Source organism: Megascapheus bottae, chromosome 11 (genome assembly GCF_031878675.1).
Source record: "Megascapheus bottae isolate mThoBot1 chromosome 11, mThoBot2.hap1, whole genome shotgun sequence".
NCBI lineage: Eukaryota > Metazoa > Chordata > Mammalia > Rodentia > Geomyidae > Megascapheus > Megascapheus bottae.
The window spans coordinates 11,516,458-11,542,345 of NC_143519.1; the positions used below are offsets into that span (position 1 = coordinate 11,516,458).

At 41.7% G+C, this 25,888-nt stretch overlaps 1 protein-coding gene across 1 annotated transcript in view; it reads right to left on the reverse strand.

Moving 5' to 3' along the window:
- Positions 1-1,125: 1,125 nt before the first annotated feature.
- Dnajc3 (DnaJ heat shock protein family (Hsp40) member C3) overlaps positions 1,126-25,888 on the reverse strand; it is a 41,746-nt gene continuing 16,983 nt past the window's right edge. Inside the window, exons 4-12 of the mRNA XM_090341961.1 lie at positions 21,941-22,015; positions 19,442-19,594; positions 18,743-18,924; positions 16,966-17,085; positions 12,957-13,062; positions 12,750-12,870; positions 9,175-9,307; positions 7,259-7,407; positions 1,126-5,051 (exon numbers count right to left, since the gene is read on the reverse strand). Of these exons, the coding sequence (XP_090198087.1) occupies positions 4,894-5,051; positions 7,259-7,407; positions 9,175-9,307; positions 12,750-12,870; positions 12,957-13,062; positions 16,966-17,085; positions 18,743-18,924; positions 19,442-19,594; positions 21,941-22,015 (1,197 nt within the window). The 3' untranslated portion in view covers positions 1,126-4,893. The remainder of the gene's footprint in view (positions 5,052-7,258; positions 7,408-9,174; positions 9,308-12,749; positions 12,871-12,956; positions 13,063-16,965; positions 17,086-18,742; positions 18,925-19,441; positions 19,595-21,940; positions 22,016-25,888) is intronic.

Here is a 25,888-nt window from a genome sequence, read left to right on the forward strand (position 1 = left end):
CTGAAGAAAACCTGGTATGGTAGTTACCCATTCCTATCTCAAGACTCTATCACAGAGGAGAGAAAAACAACATCCATGTGGGGAACCAATGGAAGGAGGAGGAAGCCTTTTAATTACAAATGGCACAGTGCTCAAGAAAATACACAAATTCCTGCCAAGGACTAAAAACCAGCTGCAATCTTGTTTGGTTTGGATCTCCTAGGAAGTATTGTGTGCAGATCTCCTAGGAACTATTGTGTGCGCTACTTTCCTGAGTGTCTCGGCCTATGATCCTTATCCCAGGAATCCAGGAGGGAAAATCTGAGGCCTCGGAAAACAGAAGCAGGTACATGTGCAGATTGTTTTAGTTTTCAAGGCCCCTAAGGCATAAACTCCAAATGACCATGACTGAAGCAGTGTTGAGCTGGGGAGGGAAGGGGAGGGCTTGGCACACGCAAGGTAGGAAGAAAATCCTGCTGTACCTGCCCAGTCTGTGGTCAGGTAGCCCTGGGGCCTCCTGTCTGCTGTGCATATAGTGTCAAGATGTCAGGAAGTTGAACTGAGAAGCATTATGAGCTTTCTGGAAAGCTGTAAATACAAGTATTCTACCCTCTCCTCAAATCAGGGCAAGAAGAATATAGAAGTGAGAGGAAAGCAACTTTGCTTCGCTACTAGACGTTTCACTGAGAGATCTGTTGCTCCATCTCCCTCACTTTGGGGCCAGAGAAATAAATGAAGTATAAAATTTTCATGGCATGATATAAGAACTGCCCCGTGCTAGTTGCTCATCTCTGTAATCCTAGCTACTCAGGAGGCTGCGATCTGAGGATTGTGGTTCAAAACCAACCCGGGGAACAAAAGTTTGTGAGAGTCTTATCTCCAAGGAAACACCAGAAAACTAGAAACAGAGCTCTGTCTCAAGTGGTAGAGCACTAGTCTTGAGTTGAAGAGCTCAGGGACAGCGCCCAGGCCCAAATTTCAAGCCCCAACGACCAACCAAAAAAAAACAAAACTGTGTACTTCCTAAGTCATGCTTTCCTAGGATTTGATGGGCTAAGAGATTTCAACCATTCCTACACTTTATATTTTTATCTGCCATTTCATTTAAGAGTTTTCTGCTCAAAGACAACATAAATCAAAAAGTACTGATATGACCATAAATATTTTTATTAAATGTGAAAATACACGGGCATAAAAATAGTACCCATATTTGCAGACATGTGTGAGAGCCATTTCAATTAACATTCAGTTCCCTCTCAATTAAAACACTAAGTTGAGATGGATTAAGTTAGCCTTGTCTCATTCAAAACAAACCAGACCCTTAGGGTAAGAGTAATAATTTAACTTCTCAAATAACTCTAATTTCAACCTCCTCTGTGCCCTGCTTTTCCTCTTCAGGTAGGTGTTTTATCCACAAACAAGTACAACAGAATCTGTTGTTACTGTACATGAAGCCACGCAGTGGCTAATTTTACTCTTAAATCATTCAGCAAATGAGATCATCTGTTAAAAAGTATTCCCCCCTTAACATCACTTGAAACTACAGAATAAATTAAACTCTGCCAGTGACATAAAAGGAATGATCTGATCTAGAATAGAGATGTTCATTGTTGACAAATTAGCATTTGCCTTCCTTTGTAACTATGAAAGTCAACTGATTCTTGAGGTTATCTCACTGATGTGTACTCACTGAAAACATCACCAGCCACCTATGCCCATCACCAGTACCCTGTATCTTTAAGGCAAGTGGCTCTGACCGAGTTAACTAAGACATCCTTTTAAACTTCTGCATCTTATTCTTTCTTCATACTAAGTGTTAGTACAACTCAGACCAATTGCATACCTTTAAAAGTGAAATATTTCTGGGCTCCAGTAGCTTGCCTGTAACCTAAGCTACTCATGCTACTCAGGAGGTTGAAATCTGAAGGACTGAAGTTAAAAGGCGGCCCAGGAGAAAAGTCTTCAAGACCAGAGAAAGGACTGAAATTGTGACTCAAGCTCAGCATGCGAGCTGAGTAAGCATCAAGTCTCTGAGTTCTAACACCAGGGCCACCAAAAATAATGGCGTTTTTCTTTTGTATACCAAGAATAGAAAATGGTGCAAATCTCAAATTATTCTACTTTTATTAAAATAAAAACTGGGTTACCTATAATATTTTTGTTAAAAAAAATCAAGTAGTTTACTTTTTTAGGTTCCATTATCAGAGCTGGCTTAATAACTTTTCTTATACTGATATTTAAACTTTAAATACCTACTAAAGGGAAAAATATCTTAAAATTTAATATATCACATCCAATTCACAATAGTGAACTATTGACATTGCTTTCAGATTTTCATCTATTCATGGTATGAAAGCACAGGCTTGCAGTAGTAAGGAATGAGGTCAGTGAGGACTCCCTTCTTAAGCAGTGTCTGCTGGATTGAATACTTGCTGCTCTGAAGAGCGTGCACAGCACCAGCCCAAACACTGCTCCACAAGAGACCACCAAACACAGTGTCATGCGTGCAAATGGAGTCAAAGTCAGCTGGAAAATTGCCACAAAAGTAATCTGGTACCTGCAGTCTCTAATAACAGACCGAAATAGAGGAGAGAGAGAGGGAGAGAGAAAGACAGAGAGACAGACAGACAGAGAGAGAGACAGAGAGAGAAAGTGGGGAGGAGAGAGGGAGGGAGAGGAGGGCGGAAGCTACATCTGTAATGTTTATGCATCACATAATACCCTACATAGGCAGGAGGAAGAGACGATGGCGATTCCGACTTCACATCTCCAGGAGTTTCAGTCACTTGTGAGGCGAGCACGCACCACATGACTGCAGATGGCCATCCAGACTGGAACTGAAAGGCCATTCCTTCATCAGCAAAGCACCAGATTCCGGAGACCTCATTTCCTCCATGGCATTGGCACTTAGCACCTGGCACCAAAGCTTCCTCTTCCTCTTCATAGGCAAGCACCTGTGCACATTCAGCTGATAACTAAGTCCACCGTTGTTCTGATTGTTACAAATGAGAGGAAAAAATAAAATGCAAACCCCTCTGTGCAGCAAGCAGAGGCAACCAGGCTGGAAGCATCTCCCATGTGGCCCAGCCCACCAGCCTGCCACACCTAGCTCTGGGCTCCTTGTTCTTGGCAACTTTTCTCCCTCTCCAAACGGAGGAAAAAGTGACTTCATGTTTCCTGTGCTCCAGCTATGCAAATCCTCACATTTGAGAGTAGAGGCCACTGCTGTATTTCAGAGGTCAGGAAAGTCATCACAGAAGGGGCCAGATTGAAAAACAGTCATATAGTGAAGTATTGAAGTGACTAACAGTAAATGAACAGACAAAAGTGAACTAGCTCGGGAATAATTTTCATACTGGCCTAAAATTTTAGACTTATAAAGTGAAATGAAAACTAGAAAGTGATCAATAGTTTTAAAAATGCACTGTTAAGCTGATTGGTAAGAAATAAGTTCCAAGGGAGATACAAAAAGCACTTAAATGTTTTGCTCAGTTAAAATCATATGAACTATATTCTTCATGTCAAAAAATCTTGTCACGCAAAGGTTAAGGATATGACTGGATAGAAGATGACGAGTTGTGCTTGGCTACTATAGACATTCAGAGTTAAACTGCCTTCCATAACAAATTAAAATGCTTAATTTCATAAAGACACAGTAGACCCTTCAACACTTAAACTGTTTCAAAATGCTTCAAGACAAAAACAAAAACCTTTCTAGAATAAAGGCAACAATTCTCATGTAAAATAATTTTCTTAGATTTTAAATGCAGCATCAGTATTTCTATAAGTATTCAACATTGATTTAGTAATGCTCACTTTTTTAGGGTAAAAAGTATCTAGTATATCTAGTCCAAATTGTTAGTTCTCACCTTTGTCTTACTTTGTAAGAGGGCCGACTCCATCACAAGCCTGTACGCTTCTAGGCAAGGACCACTGGCAGCGTGCAGACCTGCTTGGGAGGGTCTGACAGCCAAGGCACCAGGAAGCAGCACATCCCACCAAGTTGGACCCAGTGTCAGAGAGGGGCGAGAAGAAGCTGCCCACTCCTGTTGCTTCAGAGTGGGACCTTTGCATGCCATGTGTATACTGACTGACCAACTTTACCTTTCTAAGCCAATTTGGGCATAGAAATTGTTTACAATTCAGAACTTCATTCGTTTAAAACTGAACTTCAGCAATATTTTAAATAATACTACTCATACTCTCTGAACCTATTTTACATACGTTAGTTTTTCCATTTAATATTCAACAAAAGGGCTCATCAGTTTTTACAATTAAATTCAAGTTGGAATTCTGTAAATCTTCAGCAATAATCACAACTGTATGCTTAACCAATCCAGTTTATACCTGGACATTCTCATTACTAGTTGGTAACAAGTATACCCCGACATGGACTCGGTCTTTCCTCAGTGACAGTTGTGTTGGCTCACACACAAATGCTTCCATATTGAAGGCGGCACAATGACGTCACCCTTGCACGTGACTGCACCAGCCACAGGTGAAGCATATTTGTCCCTAAAGAACATACAGCACAACTGTTCTCTGTAAGAATACTGAAACAACCCCCGCCCCAATTAGGATTCCAGCTCCCACAAGTACTTCGCAAGGCTGGAACAGAAGGCTCTATGTGCTTCAATGTGGGAAAATACAGACTGTGAGCACCTCTGTAGGTAAGCCGCCTCCCAAACACTCAAAAATGAATACAGGCTGCTTTGTCAGAAACAGAACCTTTCTTCCCTGCCTGCCCCTGTACATCAGCAACCTTAAGTTTCAAATATGTAGGAATAGCCATTTCTCTAGTAACTAAACAACTCTTTGGTCGTGGACAAACTAAAATATTTCTTTTTTCCATTAGGATCCCAGAACAAGATTTTGTTTTTAATCTTAAAAAAGGGGGGGAGGCAGAAAAATGGTTTAATTAAAGTGGAATTTAAATCGAAATGGTCCTCCTGAGTTGAAGGGATTGAAGCCTTGCCATGAGTTCCAGCTCCTGTGGAAAGGGTTGCCTCCGCCGCCTTGCTGACTCTCTGCATCCAGCGGATCTTCTCCATCATCAAACTTCTTCCTCATTTCTACAAAAGAAGTCAGCATGTTGACTCATGTATGGCTGGGTGTGGTGGTACAGGTATCTAATCCCAAAACTGAGGCAGAGGCAGTAAAACTGGGAGTTCAAGATCAGTCTGGGATCTTGAGCCCATGTAAAGTCAAAGAACCAGGCACGGTGGCTCACTTCTGTAATCCTAGCTAATCAGGAGCCTGAGATCTGAGGACCTAGGTCTACACCAGCCCAGGCAGGAAATTCCATTAGACTCTTTATCTCCAATTAACCACCAAAACATCGTAAATGGCTATGTGGCTGAAGGAGTAGGGTGGTAGCCTTGAGCTGAAGAGCTCAGGGACAGCACCCACGCCCAGAGTTCAAGTCTTACGACCAATAGCAACAACAAAAAAAGTCAACGACATGAGTATTAACTCCTATGTGGGGACAGGGCTCTGGGAAGTATGGCAGTGAAAAAGTCGTGCCTGCATGTCAAATTCCAGAAAGAGACCTCTAAAAGCAAGGCTTCTGAAAGAGCACATCACCAACTCTAGCCCCCCAAAATGAAGCCTACCAGACCACACATTCACTAACTGCTGCTACTGCTGCAAACATCTAATGGGCTTTCCGCAGCCCCAGGAATCTACACAGCAGGACATTTTCTCACAGGTTAGGGGGCTGAGGCTCTCCTAGGGAGGCTCCCCTCTAGGAGGCTCATTCCAACCCAGACAGCTGCTGCCCCGCTCTGTGCCACTCAGCCTTAAGCAGAGACCAGTGCAGACACAAGGGAGGTGAACACAGCAAGGCAGGCTGCAGGGTGGGAAGAAAGTGACTAAAAAAGTTAATTCACCAGGTACCAATGGCTCAGCCTGTAATCCTAGCTACTGATCCTGGAGGCTGATCACAGTTCAAAGCTAGCCCAAGTAGAAAAGCTCAAGAGACTCAATGGTTGGCTCTCCATCTCTCCCGCTCAGCAGACTTTGGATTCTGGGTACAATAGAGCAGCTCAATCCTTGAACTATTCGAGGGCACTGAAGCCATTTAATAAATGCAGAAGAATGGAACAGTGTTTCTATTCCTGTTATAATCTGTGAAGTATACTTCTGTCATTTAGAACTTTTTAATGGATCAGTTAATTTCAATTCCTCAACTTAAATAGATGCACAGGAAAGATTTAATGGGGCAAACTGGATTTCCTGTCAATTTGTTGAATCTATGCTGCTCAAATCAGCTTCCCCACACTGACATTAGGCCACAAAAAAAATGATGTAGGCCAGGACTGGCAGTGGCTCACGCCTGTCATCCTAGCTGCTCAGGAGGCTGAGATCTGAGGATCAAGGTTCAAAGCCAGCCCAGGCACAAAAGGACTTGAGACTCTTATCTCCAATTAACCTCTAGAAAATAGGAAATGGCTGAAGAGCTCAGGAACAGCGCCCAGGCCAAGCCCCATCACAAACACATACACACACGCGCGCACACACACACACACACAGGGATGTATATATACTTACACTCAACTTCCTTTGTAGGGGCAAAGCATTGCTCAATGTTACTGCTATTCTTAAGTTCCACTTATTACTGTATATTAAAGAAAAAATACTTGCTGGGTGCTGGTGGCTCAAGCCTAGAATCCTAGCTACTTCAGAAGGCTGAGATCCAAGGATCGCCAGCCCAAACAGGAAAGTCCGTGAGGCTCTTTATCTCCAGGAAACCAGAAGTGGTGCTGTGGCTCAAAATGGTAGAGTGGTAGCCTTGAAACTAAAGAGCTCATGGACAATGCCCAGACCCAGAGTTCAAGCCCCACAGCAGACCAAAACAAACAAAAAAATACACATCAGTACATCTAATCATTGAACTTAGGGCAAGATTGCTCTAACTTAAACTACTGGGAGATTGCCTCCCCAGCTCCTGGGAGTTTGGTAGAGAGAATTCACCATTGCCCTGGGAAGTTGGAAGGCACCTACCAGATGCCTCTGCTATGCTCAGTGCTGTGCTCCCACATCACAGGAAACACTGAAGGTTAAAGAGTAGAAGTTCTAAAGCACTGCCTTCTCATTCCTACTTGATGCTCCTCCACTTGCCGTGTCCCCCGGGGACCCCAGAGATGGGCAGGACAGACATGCACTTGGGCTGTCACAGCCACGGTGACCACCCTTCTCACTCTCCACCCACCCGAGATGGCAAAGGTAAGAGAGTGAACTGCACTGTCAGACGAACGGGAAGACAGGGAAAACATCATACCTGGGTCAGAGAGGACTTCTTTAGCAGCTGCTATGTCGATGAACTTTTTCTCAGCTTTTTTCTTTTCTTCCTCATTCTGGAAGTTATCTGGATGCCACTGCAATGCTAATTTTCGGTATGCTTTAATAATTTCTTGCTTTTTGGCATTTCTGAAGGGTGGTAAAATGAAATTATTAAAGTTATGTTGTGTCCTACCTGCTGCCTTAAAAATGGGAAGATCTGCGGGTTTCCAGTGACTCACAGCTATCTATCATCCTAGCTACTCCAGAAGCTGAGACCAATGATCACTATTCAAGGTCAGACTGGGCAAGAAAGTGTGAGACTTTCCTCCAATTAACCAAAAAACGTGAAACACAGCTGAGGCTGAACTGGTAGAGCACTAGCCTTCAGCGCAAAGAATGCCCAGACCCTGAGTTCAAGCCACATGACTGGCACAAAAAGAAAAAGAAGAGCGAAGAGACCTTGTAGGACTCAGGAGGTGGCTCTATGGTGGAAAGCTTGTCTTGGCATGCAAAACCTTAGAGTAGACCCTTAGCACCAGAGAAGAAATTCTATGTGTATGTATATGTTTTATTAGCATGTGTTAAATTATATATACATATATATTACATACATACAAGGTACCCTAGTCAAATTCATCCCCTCTAACTCTTTTTCATCTCTTCTCCCTCCTTGAAATAATTTCAATAAGTTTTACTGTTCTACATTCATACATGTAGACAGAGTACTCCAACCATATAAAAATATGGAACAATCTGAGTACCAGTGGTTCACATCTATAATCCTAGCTACTTAAGAGGCTGAGATCTGAGGACTGAGGTTCAGTCTGGAAGGCCTCTGGGAGATTATCTCCAATAAACTACTCAAAAAAGAGAGACGTGGCTCAAGTGGTAAGGCACTATTCTTGACCAAAAAGAAGCCCATGGACAATACCCAGACCAAGAGTTCAAGCCCGAGGATTGAAAAAAAAACATAGCAAAGTGCCAGTGGTTCATGCCTGTACTCCTAGTTACTTTACTTAGAAGACTGAAATATAAAGACTGCAGTATGAAGCCAGCCCAGGTAGAAATGTCCATAAAGACTCTTACCACCAATAAACTACTCAGGAAAAAAAGAAGTGATGCTGTGGCTCAAGTGACAGAATACTATCTTTGCGCAAAATAAGCTCTCAGGGAGGGCACTCAGGCTGAGTTCAATTCCTAGAACCAATGTGCTCACATGTGCACACGTATGTATGCATGTGTGCACATGCACACAAGCGCGCGCACACACACATAAACACAAGGCATATTGCACAAATTTGCATGTCCCTTGCACAGTGGCTTTTTCAATTTTAGTATTTGTGCTATCAAAGTAAACACCACTCCTACTACTTAATCCTTCCTGAAAACCCAGGCCTATTCACATCACAGCCTTTTATTTGGTGGTGGGGGGGGGGGGATGGAGGGTTACTGGCATTTAGAGTCACAACCTTATAATTGCAAAGCAGGTACTCTACCACTTGAATGACACCCCAGCTCTTTTTGTTGGCCTGGACCACAGGCCTCTGCTTTTTGCTTGCCACATAGTTGGCATGACATGCACATACTTCTACACTCAATTTTTTTTGGTTGAGGTCCATGGTCTTGCCAGGTTAACAAGGCTAATGTTGACCTCTATCCTCCAGATCTCAACCTCCTATGTGACTAGGATTATAGTCATGAGCCATCATGCCCAGCTTCTTTCCCACCAACTTATAATTCTCTACTGTACCATTCCTCTCCGTCAAAGAAATAGCTTATAATGCTAAAGAATACTCAAACAATATAAGAGGAAAATTGCATAAGTAAACAAATTGGGTAAAGGAAAAAAGAGCAATTATTAGCTTCAAAACAATTAACTAAATTTAGCAACGTACATTTAAATTAGTAACTTACCTTTTTACTCCCAAGATTTTATAATAATCTCGTTTCTGTGACTGCTTCAATAGTCTCTGTGCTTTCTCCAGCCCTTCTCGGATCTGCTGGTCATTTTCATTGTGCTCCTGGGCAGCTTCATAATCCTGAATAGCTGTCAAAATAGGTTTAAGAGGAGGAATTACAACTTGTTGCCATTACTTCTTGGAAAACTGATACTAAGGTCATCACTGTCCCAGCCCCTTCCCTCTGCCTCTTACTGCTAAGGGCTTAAGTGGTGCTACCTTCAAAAATGTTCTTCATGAACATATGAAAGTTAAGGAAAGTTCTTCTTACTGCAACTCCACAAAATACTGTTTGTGGTTTACTTGCCCACTCTCCCACATTCTCATATCTCCCGCAAGGTATCTTAGAATCATCCATTTCAATGAGTGCAGAGAAACTTTATCTCCACTAGGCCTGAGTGACTGGAAAAAGGCAAATGAAAGACTGGGAAAGAAAATATATCCAATGTGGAGAAAGGAAAAGTTAGAAAGGGAACAGAAGAAAGGACATACCAGTAGTCAAAATGACTATGTCACATACCACTTCCAATCAAAAACAGGCCTAGTATTACAAGTCTGATGACATTCCATAGGCATGATTTCGAGTATTTTAAATATTTAAAAAGTAAAAGGCATGTAGCTATCTAACTCCATACAGAAGAGACAACTCAGCGTGCCTGAGACTCATCATTAGAAGACCTGTATCAATGATGAAGATGGCCTGGCTAGTACCTGGGAAGTTAGACTGCAGAACATTTCCAATATTCCTCGATAATGGCCCATCTGAACAATGACTTAAGCTAAGTCATACCTTAGGTATGAGCTAAGGGGAATTTGCCAGTAAAGCCATGGATCCTGGATTGCACACTATGGAATGTGTTTGTCCTGTGGGAATCTTCCACGTGGTTTCCTCCATTTCACCCTTGTACCAGCACTGATAAAATTAGTAATAAGGGGCCGGGAGTTTGGCCTAGTGGTTAAAGTGCTTGCCTAGCATGCATGAAGACCCGGGTTCGATTCCTCGGTATCACATACATAGAAAAAAGCTGGAAGTGGTGCTGAGGCTCAAGTGGTAGAGCTGTAGCCTTGAGAAAGTCCAAGGACAGTGCTCAGGCCCTGAGCTCAAGCCCAGGTCTGGCAAAAAAAAAAAAAAAAAAAAATCAGTAATAATACAAAAAGCAAAGCAAATCCTTCATATTTTTCCTAGGTTATTACATGGTGGAAAAACAGTTAGGAGGAAGAGGAAACACGCTAAATTGTTCCTTACATTAGGAAACCAAAGAAAGATAGCTAAACGAATAAAACTATACAAATAACCAAGAACAGAAATACAAACCTCCGAAAATATCAGAATACAACACCAAGCAATATAGTCCAAGCAGCAAAAAGATCTCAGAAAAACAGAACTTAGACCAAATAAGTGTCATACTAATAAATGTAAATGTGTCTAACTCACCTATTTAAAAGAATTTCAAAGACTTAGAAAAAATATTGAGTGAAGTAAGCCAGACTCAAAGGAACATAGGCTCAATGGTTTCCCTCATTTGTCATAATCAGTAGAAACCTTGGGCAAAACCTAGATACATAAGGCCATATAGGATGACACTAAATGAAAGGACCTCCAGGATACAGAAACAACAGCCATATAATGAGTGATTGTTATCCTTAATGTACCATGTTATCTCTCATCTCTTTGCTGTCCCTTGGTAATCTCATATTGTTACAATATTTTACCTTGTTATCTGATATATTGTATATATGCTTATTTGGTTATTTGAAATAGGATAGGAAAGGGGGGAAAACAAGATGAGGGGCAGGAGTGGGGAGAGGGAAATGGGGACCAAGACATGAGAAAGGGTATCAATGTATGTGAAGTAATGCACCTTCTACCTGGTGAATATAATCCTTCTATTAATTACAATTAAAAATATATGAAAAAAAAGAATTTCATATGGGATCACAAAGCAAAACTCAACTCTATACACACACATCTGAAACAAAGCAATTCAGAGTGGAAAACAAAAGTATGGCCAAATCTTGAAAAGCAAATGTAAAAGAAGTTCAGCTCATAGAGGACATCATGTCATATCAAATACAGGAAAATAAAAGACTAGAAAAGAAAAGCCATAGCGAGGCATAATAGCTCACACCTGTAATCCTAGCTACTCAGGAGGCTGAGATCTAAGGATCACAGTTCAAAGCCAGGCTGGGCACTAAAGAACATGAGCCTCTTATCTCCAATTAATCACTAAACAAAACAGGGAAGTGGGGCTTGGCTCTAGGGCTAGGGTAGTAGCCTTCAGCTGAAGAGCTCAGAGACAAGATCCAGGATGAGTTCAAGCCCCATGACCCACCAAAAAGAAAAAGGAAAAGAAAAGCCACAATATGAAGCAGACTTGACTAATATGCCAAATTCTAGTCTAAAGTAAAAGTGCTTTGCAAGTCCCAAGGGGAGACTCATGGTGTAGGTAAAACAATAGTTAGCTGGGCACTGATGGCTCACTCCTATAATCCTAACTATTAGAACGGCTTTGCACCTTGAAGCGAGCCCAAGCGGAAAAGTTCACAAGACTCATAACCAGGCCTGGTGACAACACTGTCATCCTATCCTTTTCAGATGCTCAAGTTAGGAGGAGGGGGCTTCCAGGCCTGCCTAGGCAAAATGTCAGCAAGACTCTATCTCAATGGAAACTCAAACTGATGTAAAAGGAGAAAGACTAAACAGAACATTTTTACAGAGAAAGTTTATTTAAAAAAAGGAAGAAAGACTAGAAGCAGTAAGTTTTTTATGAAATTCTTCAGACTTAAATGACAGATATTCCCAGGGCTCTTTGAAGCATCTCAAGCACACCAAAAAAGTGGACAAGCATAACTGAAGGACTTTATGTGCGTGCATGGAAATAGAGCAGTGAGACCTGCTGAAAACCTGAGCGGGGAGACAAGAGAAAGCAGAGAGGAAAAGTGTGATCAGGGTATAGTACATGCCTGATGGAAATGTCACAGTGAATAGTGTTAACAATGCTAACCCAATATAAAAGCTAAAGAAAGAAAACCTAACTAATTGATCCTTGCCCTAATTAACAGTTCACCATACATAAAATGCTTAGTTTTAACTCAGAATTTCTTTTTTCTTTTTTTTTTTTTTTTTTGCCAGTCCTGGGCTTGAGCTCAGGGCCTGAGCACTGTCCTTGGACTTTCTCAAGGCTAGAGCTCTACCACTTGAGCTTCAGCACCACTTCTGGCTTTTTTTTCTATATATGTGGTACCAAGGAATCGAACCCGGGTCTTCATGCATGCAAGGCAAGCACTTTAACCACTAGGCCAAACTCCTGGCCCGACTCAGAATTTCTTACATGGTAATACTTTTCTGGACTCACACCACCTCGGTGGTTACACATGAATCCAAGAAAGACAAAAACATGATCAAGTTTTTTTTTCCAAAGAAGACAGAACTAACCCAGGAGTGCAGTGAGAGAAAGCTAGGTACAAGAGCTGTGTGCAGACCTAGCTAGGCTGCAGTGCTAGGTCTGTCTTACTGCAGTGCTTCTTTACCTTCATCATACATTTCTTCAATTAAGTAGGCCTCCGCTCTGTCTTTCAGGGCATTCACATTGTCGGGTTCCACCTGTAATACTTCAGAACATACTCGAATGGCCTCGACAGGCTTTTCATCCTACATGGGAGTGTAAGTAAAGAATGGACCGCAGTTACTCCACATACTAACTATTATCACCTCTGGGCACAAGTCTCAATTGTTACCTTAGAAAAGCAGTGACAAATTCTTTCTTTGGAACGAACTGTATATTCAGCAACAGTGGGCTCTGTGTTCATGACAGATTCATACTTGCTAGTGGCATCCATGTATCTAGTAAATGAGTAAATCATGATGAGAAACAATTCTGAAGCATATTATCTCCACAACTATAGAAATTACCCTCTTCCCTCACTACGTGTCGCTTCATCAAGTCAGCTGAATGAGCACCTACTTCCAAATATTGCCCTGGCCTTAATCCAGAGCAGCAAGGACAGTAGGGTAGGACAGAAAACACTTGACTACAAGAACTGAACACAGACCAATTGAAATATGCCTGTGAGAACAGTCAAGCCCAGCGTTAAGTGTCTGACAGAACCTCATCGCAGTAAAGCACCTAGTTTCAGTCCCACCACTGGACGAGGCATTTGCAACAAAACAGATCATTTTGTTTCCTGTTACTACTCATTTTCATGAAAATAACAAATCTCCACTATTGTACATAATAAAGGTCAGCATTAACAACTAAGTACAAGGTAATGCCTTAGAGGAAGAACCAGCTTAAATTGCCAACTTTCCAGGCTTTCTGAAAGCAGCACAGCTGCAGCATTTTCTTTCAATAGGTACTAGTCTTGCTACATACAGTGCTAAACAATGGCAAAATAAAAACATGCACATGCCACTGTAGCACGTTATTCCAAAATGTAGCAGTCTTCACACTTAAATGCTGATGTATTTAAACAACAGGTTGAAGAACATTTAGGCCAGGTGCCAGTGGTTCACGCCTAGCTGTGTAGTCCTAACACAGTCCTCTCAGGAGGCTGAGATCTGAGAACTATGGTTCGAAGCCAGCCTGGGCAAAAAAGTCTGTGATTCTCTCTCTCTTATCTCCAATAAACTACTCAGAAAAAGCCAGAAGTAGCACTGTGGCTCAAGTGGTAGAGTGCTCACCTTAAGCAAAAGAAACTCAGGGACAGTTCCTAGGCCCTGAGTTCAAGCCCCAAGATCAGCATTTAAAAAAATAAAAAAGAAAGTCAGAAAGAAAGTAAGAAAGAAAGAAAGAAAGAAAGAAAGAAAGAAAGAAAGAAAGAAAGAAAGAAAGAAAAGAAAGGCTAGCTTCTGGGAAAGGGAGGTACATGAACCTTTCCCAGTCCTTCCAGCTAAGTACAACTAAAATCCCTACACAATTAACATGTTTGGGTTTAAGAACACAAGACTCTACAAAGGAGAGCAAAAGCAGACTAGCCAGAGACCTCAACATGAAGGAAAACAGGATTTAAGTTGCTTAGGTTTCATTTTTGTTTCATACGTCCCAAACTGGGAGCTGAAGTTGCCAGTGATAAAAAATACAAAACAAAAACCCAACGTAAGCTGCTCTCCATGGCCAGAGGACCTGTAGATGGTTGTGTAAAAAAAAAAAAAAAAAACCACAGAAAACTATCAGGCAATAAAAGTTGTGGTCCAGTCCACTCTTATAGTCACACCCTCACCTCACCTCCAACACACTTTGTCTGTGGTAGGGCTGGGCAAGATCCCCTACAGCCCTGTCACAGTGTATGTCAGAGCTGGATGCCTTTACTGGCTTATACCTGTAATTCTAGCTTCTCAAGACTGAGATACAAAGGATCATGAGATCATGATGCAAAGCCAGCCTGAGCAGAAAAGTCTCAAACTCTATCTCTAAAATAGCCAGGAAAAAAATCAAAGCTGGAGGCATGGGTTAAGTGGTAGAAAGCCAGTCAAGCAAGCAAGCAAGCCAAGCAAGAACAAGACGCCCTGAGTTCAAACCTCAGCTCATATACATATACATACACATATACATACACACACACACACATACACACATACACACACACACACACACACACACACACACATACGCACACAGATATGTTTCAGGTTGCTAATAATAAATTTTCTCCCTTAAATATCAACAAGGGACAAGAAAAAAAGTTCTGCTTCATCTAACATTATGAAGGTGGTAGATACTTGCACTGCCCTCCTTTTATAATAGACCAATGTCAGAACTAGGAATATATCAGCTTTATTACAGTCTTATAATACTTTCTTGACCAAACATTATGTTGTGCATGACCATATTCAAGAAGTTAAGAGACTGCAAAGAGGATAAACAGAAAGAAATCCATGCCAAGAAACAATGCAATACCAGAGAAAAGAAAAAGGATGTAGGAAATAAGAAAATTGCCTTATCTATATTGGAAAAAAATAAACAGCAGAATGACAAGTGACTTTTTCTTTTCTTTTTTAATAGTCCTGGGGCTTGAAATCAGGGCCTGAGCACTGTCCTTGGGCTTTCTACTACTGAAGCCACAGCACCACTTCTGGCTTTTTCTATGTATGTAGTACCAAGGAATAGAACCTGGGTCTTCATGCATGCTAGGCAAGCACTCTACCACTAGGCCAAACTCCCAGCCCTGAAAAGCGAGTTTTTATCAGCAACTATGGAGGAGAAAAAGAAGTGGCCCAAAATGTATAAGGCACTGACGGAAAGATCTGTTAAACCAGAATCCAATACCTAGATAAAATTTCTAGAAAAACTGAAAAAGTCAACAACTCTAAAGGAAGTTCTTTACACAGAAAGGAAAGCATAAAGGGCTAGCAGCACTGTTGCTGGAAGTATAGCACGTGCTAAGCCTACATGGGTGTGTCTCCTTACTCCTGGCCATACTGGACTGGGTTACATGCCCTGCTATGGTACTCTTACTAGAATGTGTAAACTCTATCTATCTATCTATGTAGATATGCATATTTATACATATGTATGTGTGTATACATCTATATATGTAAATATATACACCGACATATAGACATATATACACATCTACATATATACATATGCACATAGATAGATAGATGTACATGCACATATACATTGTCTTTTATTAAGTAGTTTATGTCTATTTCCCAAATTAAGTCACAAAATTTTCAAGGTCAAAAACTGAGGTAAAATTCATATCTGTACCCTCATAGTTCAGTGCTTGATACAGGAAACAAAAAAATGAAAATAAAACCAATCTGCAGGTAAGGATACACAGTAACTGTTAGTTACATTCTGCCTTATTACAGCGAAATATAATCCCTATATTTTTGCTAAGGCCGGCAGTGGGGCTTCCTAGCTAGTGGCATAGGAGCCCAGGCTGCTTGCTATCTGTAACTCCGTGCCCTCCCGAGCACATATACTCCTGAGCACACTCAGTGAAGCAAGCAGTCCGGAGCCAGAGGGCGCTTGGCACCTGCCTGGCCCCTCCTGATTCTCGGGAGCTCCCGGAAGCTCCAAGCTCCAGGCAAGCTGGGCCTGTCTCAGGACACCACTGACTGACAGTCACATTCGGGAAAGACCCAACAACTGCCACCACTCGATCTGTGTTTTAGTGAGCATGTTTTCTAAAATAAAGTTAGATCTGCACCAAGAGTCTGGTCTCTGGAGTCTGTGTTCCTGGGATTATTCGTGGGTTCCACCACCATTTTACCCCCCTCCTAGACATGCGAGAAGGACCCCAACAGCCAGGTGCCATCTAGACTGTCCCACTCCCAATGACCAGGTAATAAGTGAGCAGCAGTTCAGTAGTGCCACTACCAGACATAAAACGGAAAGGCCCTATTGTTCATATAGAATATTCTTACGGGACTGAGATCTCTGTGCTACTACAGCTTACTTAGCTATAATGAATCGCCAGGATATGGAAACAAGAGCTTTATCTTGTGTGATTGTTGTTCTTAATGTACTATGTTATTTATCTACTCTTTTGGTGCCCTTTGGTTACTCTCATATTGTTACAGTATCTGACTTTGTTACCTGGCAATATTATATATACCTTTATTTGTTTATTTGAAATAGGAAAGGAAAGGGGGGAAAACAAAATGATTGGGGGGGGGGAAATAGGGACAAAAACATGAGAAGGGGTATAATGTGTGAGAAGTAATGCACCTACTATCTGGTGAATATAAATGTAACCCCTCTATACATTACAATTAAAAAAAAAAGAATATTCTTACCTGCCATCTCTGATAAGCTCTTCAGCTGACCCAATCAATTTATTAAGTTTCTTTACTTGCTTATAATGTGCAAAACACCTTTTATGATCCTGATCAAGTTTAAGACATTCTCGAACTTCACTGTTCATATAAAGAAAATACATCAGTCAAAATAAAGAATTATTTCCCATGCTAACAAAATTATGATAAAAGTATTTTTATTTATAGAAGACATACTTCATAATTCATTATATATTTTTGTGTTAGATATTGCACCATAGGATACTAATTCAAATTAAAATGATGTACTGTTATATAATACCTACCTTTGTTTCTATAAATAAAACAGCCTTCCCATTTATTTATTTATTTATTTATTTATTTATTTATTTATGCAAGCCCTGGGCTTGAGCTCAGGGCCCGAGCACTGTCCTTGGACTTGCTAGAGCTCTACCACTTGAGTCTCAGCACCACTTCTGGCTTTTTTCTATGTATGTGGTACTGAGGAATCGAACCCAGGTCTTCGTGCATGCCAGGCAAGCACTCTACCACTAGGTCAAACTCTCATTTATTTAAATAAGTCTATTTTATTAAACTACATGAAAGTATAATAACTTCAGGGAAACAAAATATATAAGTTGAGAAAACATGAAAATGACTTTAATCATAAAATATTATTAAATGTAGGCTGGGTATGGTGGCTCACGCCTGTAATCCTAGCTACTTAGGACGCTGAGATCTAAGGACCGCAGGTGAAGGGCAGCCCAGGCACTAAAGACTCTTATCTCCAATCAACTTCTAAAAAACCAGAAGCGGGGTTGTGGCTCCAGGAGTAGGGTGGTAGCCTTGAGCTGAAGAGCTCAGAAACAGAATCCAGGCCCAGAATACAAGCCCCATGACCCACCAAAAAAAAAAAAAAGTTATTAAATGCAATGGGATTATCTTTCTTTTTTTTGCCTTTTTTTTTTTTTTTTCCATTTCTGGGGCTTGAACTCAAGGCCTGAGCACTGACCTTGGGCTTCGTTTTTTCGTTTGGGAGGGGGGTCATGGGGCTTGAACTCAGCCTGGATGTTATCCTTGAGCTCTTCAGCTCAAGGCTACCACCCCACCCTTGAGCCAAACCCCACTTCCTATTTTCTAGAGGTTAATTGGAGATAAGTCTCAGGTCCTTTGGTGCCCAGACTGGCTTTGAACCTTGATCCTCAGATCTCAGCCTCCTGAGTAGCTAGGATTACAGGCATGAGCCACTGCACCCAGCCTCCTTGGACTTTTTTTTTTTTTGCCAGTCCTGGGCTTAAGCTCAGGGACTGAGCACTGTCCTTGGACTTTCTCAAGGCTAGAGCTCTACCACTTGAGCATCAGCACCATTTTCGGCTTTTTTTCTATATATGTGGTACCGAGGAATCGAACCCAGGTCTTTGTGCATGCTAGGCAAGCACTCTACCACTAGGCCACACTCCTGGCTCCAAGATGAGATAATCTTATAAAACAATGCTCAGTCAGGCACCGGTGATTCACACCTGCAATATCAGCTACCGCAGGAAGTTGAGATCTGAGGACCAGGCTCATGGCTCAAAGCCAAACCAGGCAGAAAAATCTGTGAGATTCTTATCTCCAGTAAACCTCCAATAAAGCCTGAAGTGATGCTGTGGCTCAAGTGGTAGAGTGCTAGCCTTCCTTGAACACAAAGAATCTCCAAGAACTGCCAAGGCCCTGATTTCAAGCCCCAGGACTGGCCAAAAAAAAAAAAAAAGACTATGATCAGATACCAAAGAATGACCAGATGAGCAGAACTGACCTGAGGGATAGTTCGTGGTCTCCTAGTTGGTAGTACAGTGTGCTGATCTTATAAAATGCCTCAGTATTATCATTCTTCAGTTTGGATGCAGCTTTTAAGTCACTTATAGCTTTCCTAGGTTCCCCTTCTTGTATAAAACATTCAGCTCGAAGTTCTCGTAATTCTGCATCCCAAACACAAACCTTGAGAAACAAAAGAACTAACCTTTAAGAAACAATGAAGTATGGATATTCATTCTTGCAGCCACATATTTTATCTGCATATTTATCACCATAAAACATCTTCAATTAATGCCATGACTTCTATGTTAAATGTGACAAAAACAACACAATAATTTCTTCAAGAATATATAAAGTTCAAATTAAAGAAGATCCAATACAGTCTTTTATTTTCCTCCATGGTTATATAATTCTAAACAACCAAATGTAAGCGAATAGTTTTTATTATTAGAGGGTTGTTCCCACTGATTCATATTTTAAGAGAATTTTCTAAGATCTGATTTGTATATTCAACCAACCGTTCTAATTTCTACTCAGAAAAAGGACAGTCTATTAGCAAAATATTTTGTATTCTACTGATAAATAAAATTCTCTTCTGTAAAATGTTACATCCTTGGAAGTTAAATCCTCATCAAAAAACAAATGGAGAAGCATAACTGGTGGCACCAGCCTTGCTAGGTGTAGTATGTAAGACACTTACCTCTAAAATCTTATCAAGGAAGGTTATAGCAGCAGTATAATCTGCATTTTCGAAAGCATCAAGTACTTGTGAGCGCAAACGTTGCATTTCATCAGATTTTCTAAGCTGAGTTTGAGCTTCCTTTTCTTCATTTTCACTTGGATTGGATTTGAGCTATATACATAAAACAAGAGAAGCAGAGCTTATCTCTTACTATGCACAAAGTTCTACCCATCCCAAAAACTGAAGGGCTGACCAAGCACAGAGGACCCAGTCATACCGTGGCTAGCTTCCTAACCCCAGAAGCTGTGAGATAACAGGAAGGGGGGGGGGCGCTTTTTACAGTTAATCTGTTATACAGCAACAGATAAGCAAGGCAATAATGTAAGGTGAAAGTTTTGCCCTTTTTCAGTGGCCAAGTTTTAAATATTTACATATAAGATTTTAGTGTTTAAAAACTTATCAAAATCCTGAATTAATCACTTAGGTACAAGTTATATGCATTCCCATGGATGACAAAAGAAAGGTGAGAGTGCTTACACCCTGCCAAGTAGTCATGGAGAGATTAAAGGGTATTCTACATAAAACACAAAACTTTCTGTCTCCCTATTATGGATTTTTTTGTTTCTTATATGCAAGGCACACACTCTTTACTACTGAGCTCTATCCCTACCCCTTGGTATGATCTAACCATAATTCATAAATTTGAAGAAAGGAGAATAGAAAAAGTATAATATGTACTTTCAGAAGATTCTCAATTTATCTCCCTTGGCATTATATAATAGAAAATTTACACTGAACTTAAAAATGGCCAACGAGCCAGGTGCCAGTGGCTCATGCATGTAATCCTAGTTACTCAGGAGGCTGAGATCTGAGGACTGCAGATGAAAACCGGCCCAGGTAGGAAAGTCCGTGAAATTCTAATCTCCAATAAACTACTCAGAAAAAACCAGGAGTGACACTGTGGCTCAAGTGGTAGAGTGCTACCTTTGAGCAAAAGAAGTTCAGGGACAGCTCCCAGGCCCAGAGTTTAAGGTGAAGGATTTGAAGGCATATTTATATAAAAATGAAAAACACACTCAAGGAAGAGTGCTCAAAATCACCAATAATGAGGAAAATGCAAATAAATACAGTGAAATGCTATCCTATACTTGTTAGGAAAACTATCATTTGAACCTAGAATGTCTCCAAAAGGCCCATTTGTTCAAGCCCTTTAACTTAAATCCTCAGCTTGGTATTACAGAAAAGCACTGGAAACATTTAAGAGGTAAGGCCTCATGGGAGGTTTTACAACTCTGGAGATGTGTCCTTGAAGGTGACAGTGAGAGAGGAGGGAAGGGGGAAGGGGGAAGAGAGAGGACAGAGAACAAACATGAGAACAATGTTGCCCAGGGTGGAGAAAAAAAGAACACTGGTGGTAGGAATGTAAATTGAGATAGTATTTCTGGAATAGCATGCCATTTTTTTTCTTTTTTTGTGCCAGTCCTGGGGCTTGAACTCAGGGCCTGAGCTCTGACCCTGGGCTTTTTCCTCAAAGCTAGCACTCTGCCACTTGAGCCACAGCACCACTTCTGGCTTTTTCTATGTATGTGGTACCAAGGAGTCGAACCCAGGCCTTTGTGCATTCTAGACAAACACTCTACCACTAGGTCAAACTCCCGGTCCACCATTTTCTTTAAAAATTAAAAACTGAACTACTATATGGACAGTAATCCCTCTCCTAGGTACACATACTAAGAAAATGAAATCGTCTCTTCCTAAAATTATGTGCACTCTCATATTTATTACAGCACTATCATTTACAGTATAGGCAAGGTATAGAGACAACCTGGGTATCAGATCTAGTCTGGGTTGGGAATGTCCCTCAAAGTGAGGGGAACATAGTTGAAGTTATTTTGGATGCTTCCAACTGACACACAACCACTGACTAACTATCATGGAAGCTGGCTGAATATGTTAGTAAAGACATATCACACTTGACCTTAAATTAACTACAATGAAAATGAAGGGTTTTTTTTCCCACTGTTAAGTGGGAATATACATTAGTACAACCAATATAAAAACCAATATGGAGGTTCCTCAAAAAAGGACTTTTCAGGAACACATAATCATAACATTCTCCCCCAAAATCCAAAAGTACTTTACACTCTCTGTAAGGTAGCCTTAATAGATGAGACTGCAAAACTCAAATCAAATTTAGAGTCTCTCACGTCATTAGAGAACATGAAAAATAGCTCAGTTGACAAGTCTATTATCAGGCAAGACAAAGCAGAATAGCTCAGCTGGGTCAGCATGAGTCAGGATCACACAATGACCATGCATACTCCACCTGCCAACTGTTCATGAGAGTCTTTGCCACCGTCACCAAACATTAACTCAGGAACTGTGATTCTTATATCTTTATATTTTCCATTTTAGCTACAAATACAATTACAGGTTTTGATACAAAGATAACAGTGGATCTAATATGTTCTCCCAAAATATACTGCTTTCATAGAACCACATAAAAATTAAACTTACCACTTTTTTAAAGTCATCTTCTGCTTCATCAAGTTTTCCTTGTTTGAGTAATAAATGACCTCTCTGTAATCTTGCCTAGGAAAAAAAGGAAGGGGAAGGCTGAGCCGAGACTGCATTTCTACATTTTCTGTAAACACAAAAAATAAATCTAACTCATAATTTTTCCAATGCTCAATTTGACTTGGTATGGTATGAATAACTTCTAGAATCAAGGATTGTATAATTTTCTGTTGAAATATGATTCCATAGACAAGATATTTTGCTTAGCCCAAGAACATTGAAAAATGTATAACCACAAAAGAATATTACGTATCCAGTAGGCACATGCATTTTATAAATGATTGCTATTATAAATGGTTGCTAGACACTAGGATAAAAATCGGAAGGGAGTGATAGCACAGTCTTTTGGTTTTGTTTCTTTGGAGGGGAGAGTAGTGTGGTTTGAGCTCAGGGCCTCATATGTACTAACCAGGTACTCACCTCTTGAGCCAGTCTACCTGTCCCCTTTTCTAGTGATTATATTCAAGACTTGGGCTACCTCTGTCCCCAAGCCAGCCTGAACTATGTTCCTACTTACACTTCCCTTCGTTGTTGGGATGCTGCTGCTCCCAGCTGAAAAACATTATGCCTAGGCTAGCTTTACACAATAATCCCAGATCCTCATCTCCCAAGCAGCTAGGATTACAGGCTTGAGCCACTGTGCTTAGCTCCAAGGTTTCTTTGAAGAGTGATAAAAATGTCCCGAAACACTGGGCACAGGGGCTCATGCCTGTAATCCTAGCTACTCGGGAGGCTGAGATCTGAGGATCAAGGTTCAAAGCCAGCCCGGGCACAAAAGCACCTGAGACTCTTATCTCCACTTATCTCCAATTAACTGCTAGGAAATGGGAAGTGGGGCTCCACTCAAGGATAGGGTAGTAGCCTTGAGCTGAAGAGCTCAGGGACAGAGCCCAGGACCAGGGAATAGAGTGGTAGCCTTGAGTTGAAGAGCTCAGGAACAGCACTCAGGCCAAGTTCAAGCCCCATGACCCACTCAAAAAAAAAAAAAAAAAAAGTACCTGGAACAAGACAGTGGTGATGATCATACAACACAGTACATATACAAAAAAACCACTGAATGCTTGGAAATTTTGGATCTGATGATATGTGAGTTATATCTCAATTTTTTTTCTTGGGGGGATGGTCAGTCAGGGGGCTTGAATTCTGGGCGTAGGTGCTATCCTTGAGCTCTTCAGCTCAAGGCTAGAACTCTACCACTTGAGCCATAGTATCACTTCCAGTTTTCTAGAGGTTAATTGGTGATAAGAGTCTCACAGACTTTCATGTCTGGGCTAGCTATGAACCCTAATCCTCAGATCTCAGCCTCTTGTGTAGCTAGGATTACAGGTGTGAGCCACTAGCGCCTGACTATATCTCAATGTGGTTTTTTTTTTGCCAGTACTGGGGCTTGAATTCAGGGCCTAAGCACTATGTTTGAGTTTTCTCAAGCTAGAGCTCTACCACTTGAGCACACAGCACCACTTCCAGCTTTTTCTATGTATGTGGTACTGAGGAATCAAACCTAGCTATTCATGCATGTTAGGCAAGCACTCTACCACTATACCAACCTCCCGGCCTATGTCTCAACACTATATGCCATCATAATAATTATTTCCACTAAATAAGCCTATTACCTGAAACTTTACCTCTCAATGCTCCAGAATAGGTTATAATTTTTTATTAACCCTTAACATAAACATTTACTGTTGTTAGAATACCTCTTCAGATACTCCTTTTCCAATGTCCTAAGAATACCAACACTGTAGTGAACATCTTCCAGAAAATAGAAACCATGTTGATATTCAAAATTTAAGTTTATATATTACTTTTACACAATACAGAATTTCCCTAAGCTGCTGTTCAATGCATACATAAAAAGCAAACGTGTATCCATTTCAACTTGCTAACAGCTAATCATATTCTACAAAAATTACCTGACTTTTGTGAAAGGTGTGTCTTATAATGTAACTGACTGAATAAAATCTTGGCATTGGAAATTCCATATAAAAATAATACATGGGGCCGGGAGTTTGGCCTAGTGGTAGAGTGCTTGCCTAGCATGCACAAAGACCCAGGTTCGATTCCTTGGTATCACATACATAGAAAAAGCTGGAAGTGATGCTGTGGCTCAAGTGGTAGAGTGCTACCCTTGAGGAAAGCCCAAAGACAGTGCTCAGGCCCTGAGTTCAAGCCCCAGGGCTGGTAATAAATAAATAAATACATTTCAAATCAAACATTCAGTCTACATCTAATCAATATCTCAAATTCAATTTTTAATATGGCAAGACATAAACAATAAAAGTCAACCAAATTACTCCTGAAGCCATCCTACTCATTGCCTGCCTCTGAAAACCTCATCTCTGTCCTACCACTAGTAAGGTTTGAATCTGAAATGTCTGCAACAGGTCCACATGTTGAAGGCTTGAATCCCAGCCAGTGGCACTATTTCTGAAGGTGGTGGGAACTAGGCAGAGCCTAGAGAAAGAAGCAGGTCTCTGGAAGCATGTCACTGAGACCCTTCGTGTGGTTTTTCCTCTAGTTCCTGTCTGCCATGAAGTGATCAGCCTCCTCTTCCTCGTGCTCCCCCACAATGTACCACCTCGTCTGGGCCCAGAATCACAGTCAGGCACCATGGACTGAAATCTCTGAAACTCTGAAACCATGATAAGACAATTCTTTTCCCTTGCTCAAATATTTGGTCAGAGTGATCATAAAAATAATGAACGCACTCACAAAATGAATTCTCGTACACACCTGTCACAATCCTCAAAGAGAACTGCCAATCTTTAAGATATAGCAGCATTAGAGTATATTACCTTCTCTGAAGGTTCCAGAAGAACCTTGCTAATTCAGTATGGTATCCTCATCAAAACTACTTCTTTTTTTTTTTTTTTTGGCCCCTTTCTCTTTCTGGCCCCGCTCGCTCCGGCCCTGCTCGCTCCGGCCCGGCTAGGCCCCCTTTCTAGCTCAGGCCCCGCTCGCTCCAGCCCAGCTCGCTCCGGCCCGGCTAGGCCCTCTTTCTAGCTCCGGCCCTGCTCGCTCCGGCCCCGCTGGCTCCGGCCCTGCTCGCTCCGGCCCCGCTCGCTCTGGCCCCGCTTGCTTCCGCCCGGCTCGCTCCAGCTTGCTCTTGGCCCCGCTCGCTCCGGCCCGGGTCGCTCTGGCCCTGGCTTGCTCTGGCCCCGCTCGCTCCGGCCCCGCTCGCTCCGGCCCGGCCAGCTCTCGCTTGCTCCTGGCTCTGCTCGCTCTGGCCCCTTCTCGCTCTGGCCCCGTTCGCTCCGGCCTCGCAGGCTCTGGCTCGGCTCGCTCCCGCACGCTCCGGCCCCGCTCGCTCCGGCCCCGCTCGCTCCGGCCACCACTCGGTTGGGCTCTGTTCACTTCAGCTCAGCTCGCTTCTTTCGCTCTCTGTCGCCGTCGCAGTCTTGTCTCTGCCACTTTTTCCGGTTTTTTGGTTGTGTCTCGTCTCTGCCACTTCCGGCTTGGTTGTGTATGTGGGATACCGAGGAATCGAACCCGGGTCTTTGTGCATGCTAGTCAAGCACTTTAACCGCTAGGCCAAACTCCCGGGCCCCAAAACTACTTCTTAATCAAGATGTTTGCTCTTCATTCTTCCTGCTACATTCACAGCCTTTTAACTGAGCGTCTTATGACAACTTACATCTGGCCTCACTGACACAGACATTCATCTATCTAAACTGCAAAAAACAATCACTGACAGACTTCTGAAATATTTACTTATTGTACCCCCTATTCATTTCCATGCAGAACTTTATGTTTGCTGTGATAGTGCCCATGCTAGCCTTGAATGCCTGGGTTCCGGAGATTCTCCTAACAGCCTTCCAGGTGGGAGTACAGGTGAATTCTGAGACCAGAAACTGTAAGGACCTTGAATTTCTCTTCTTTACCCCTCAA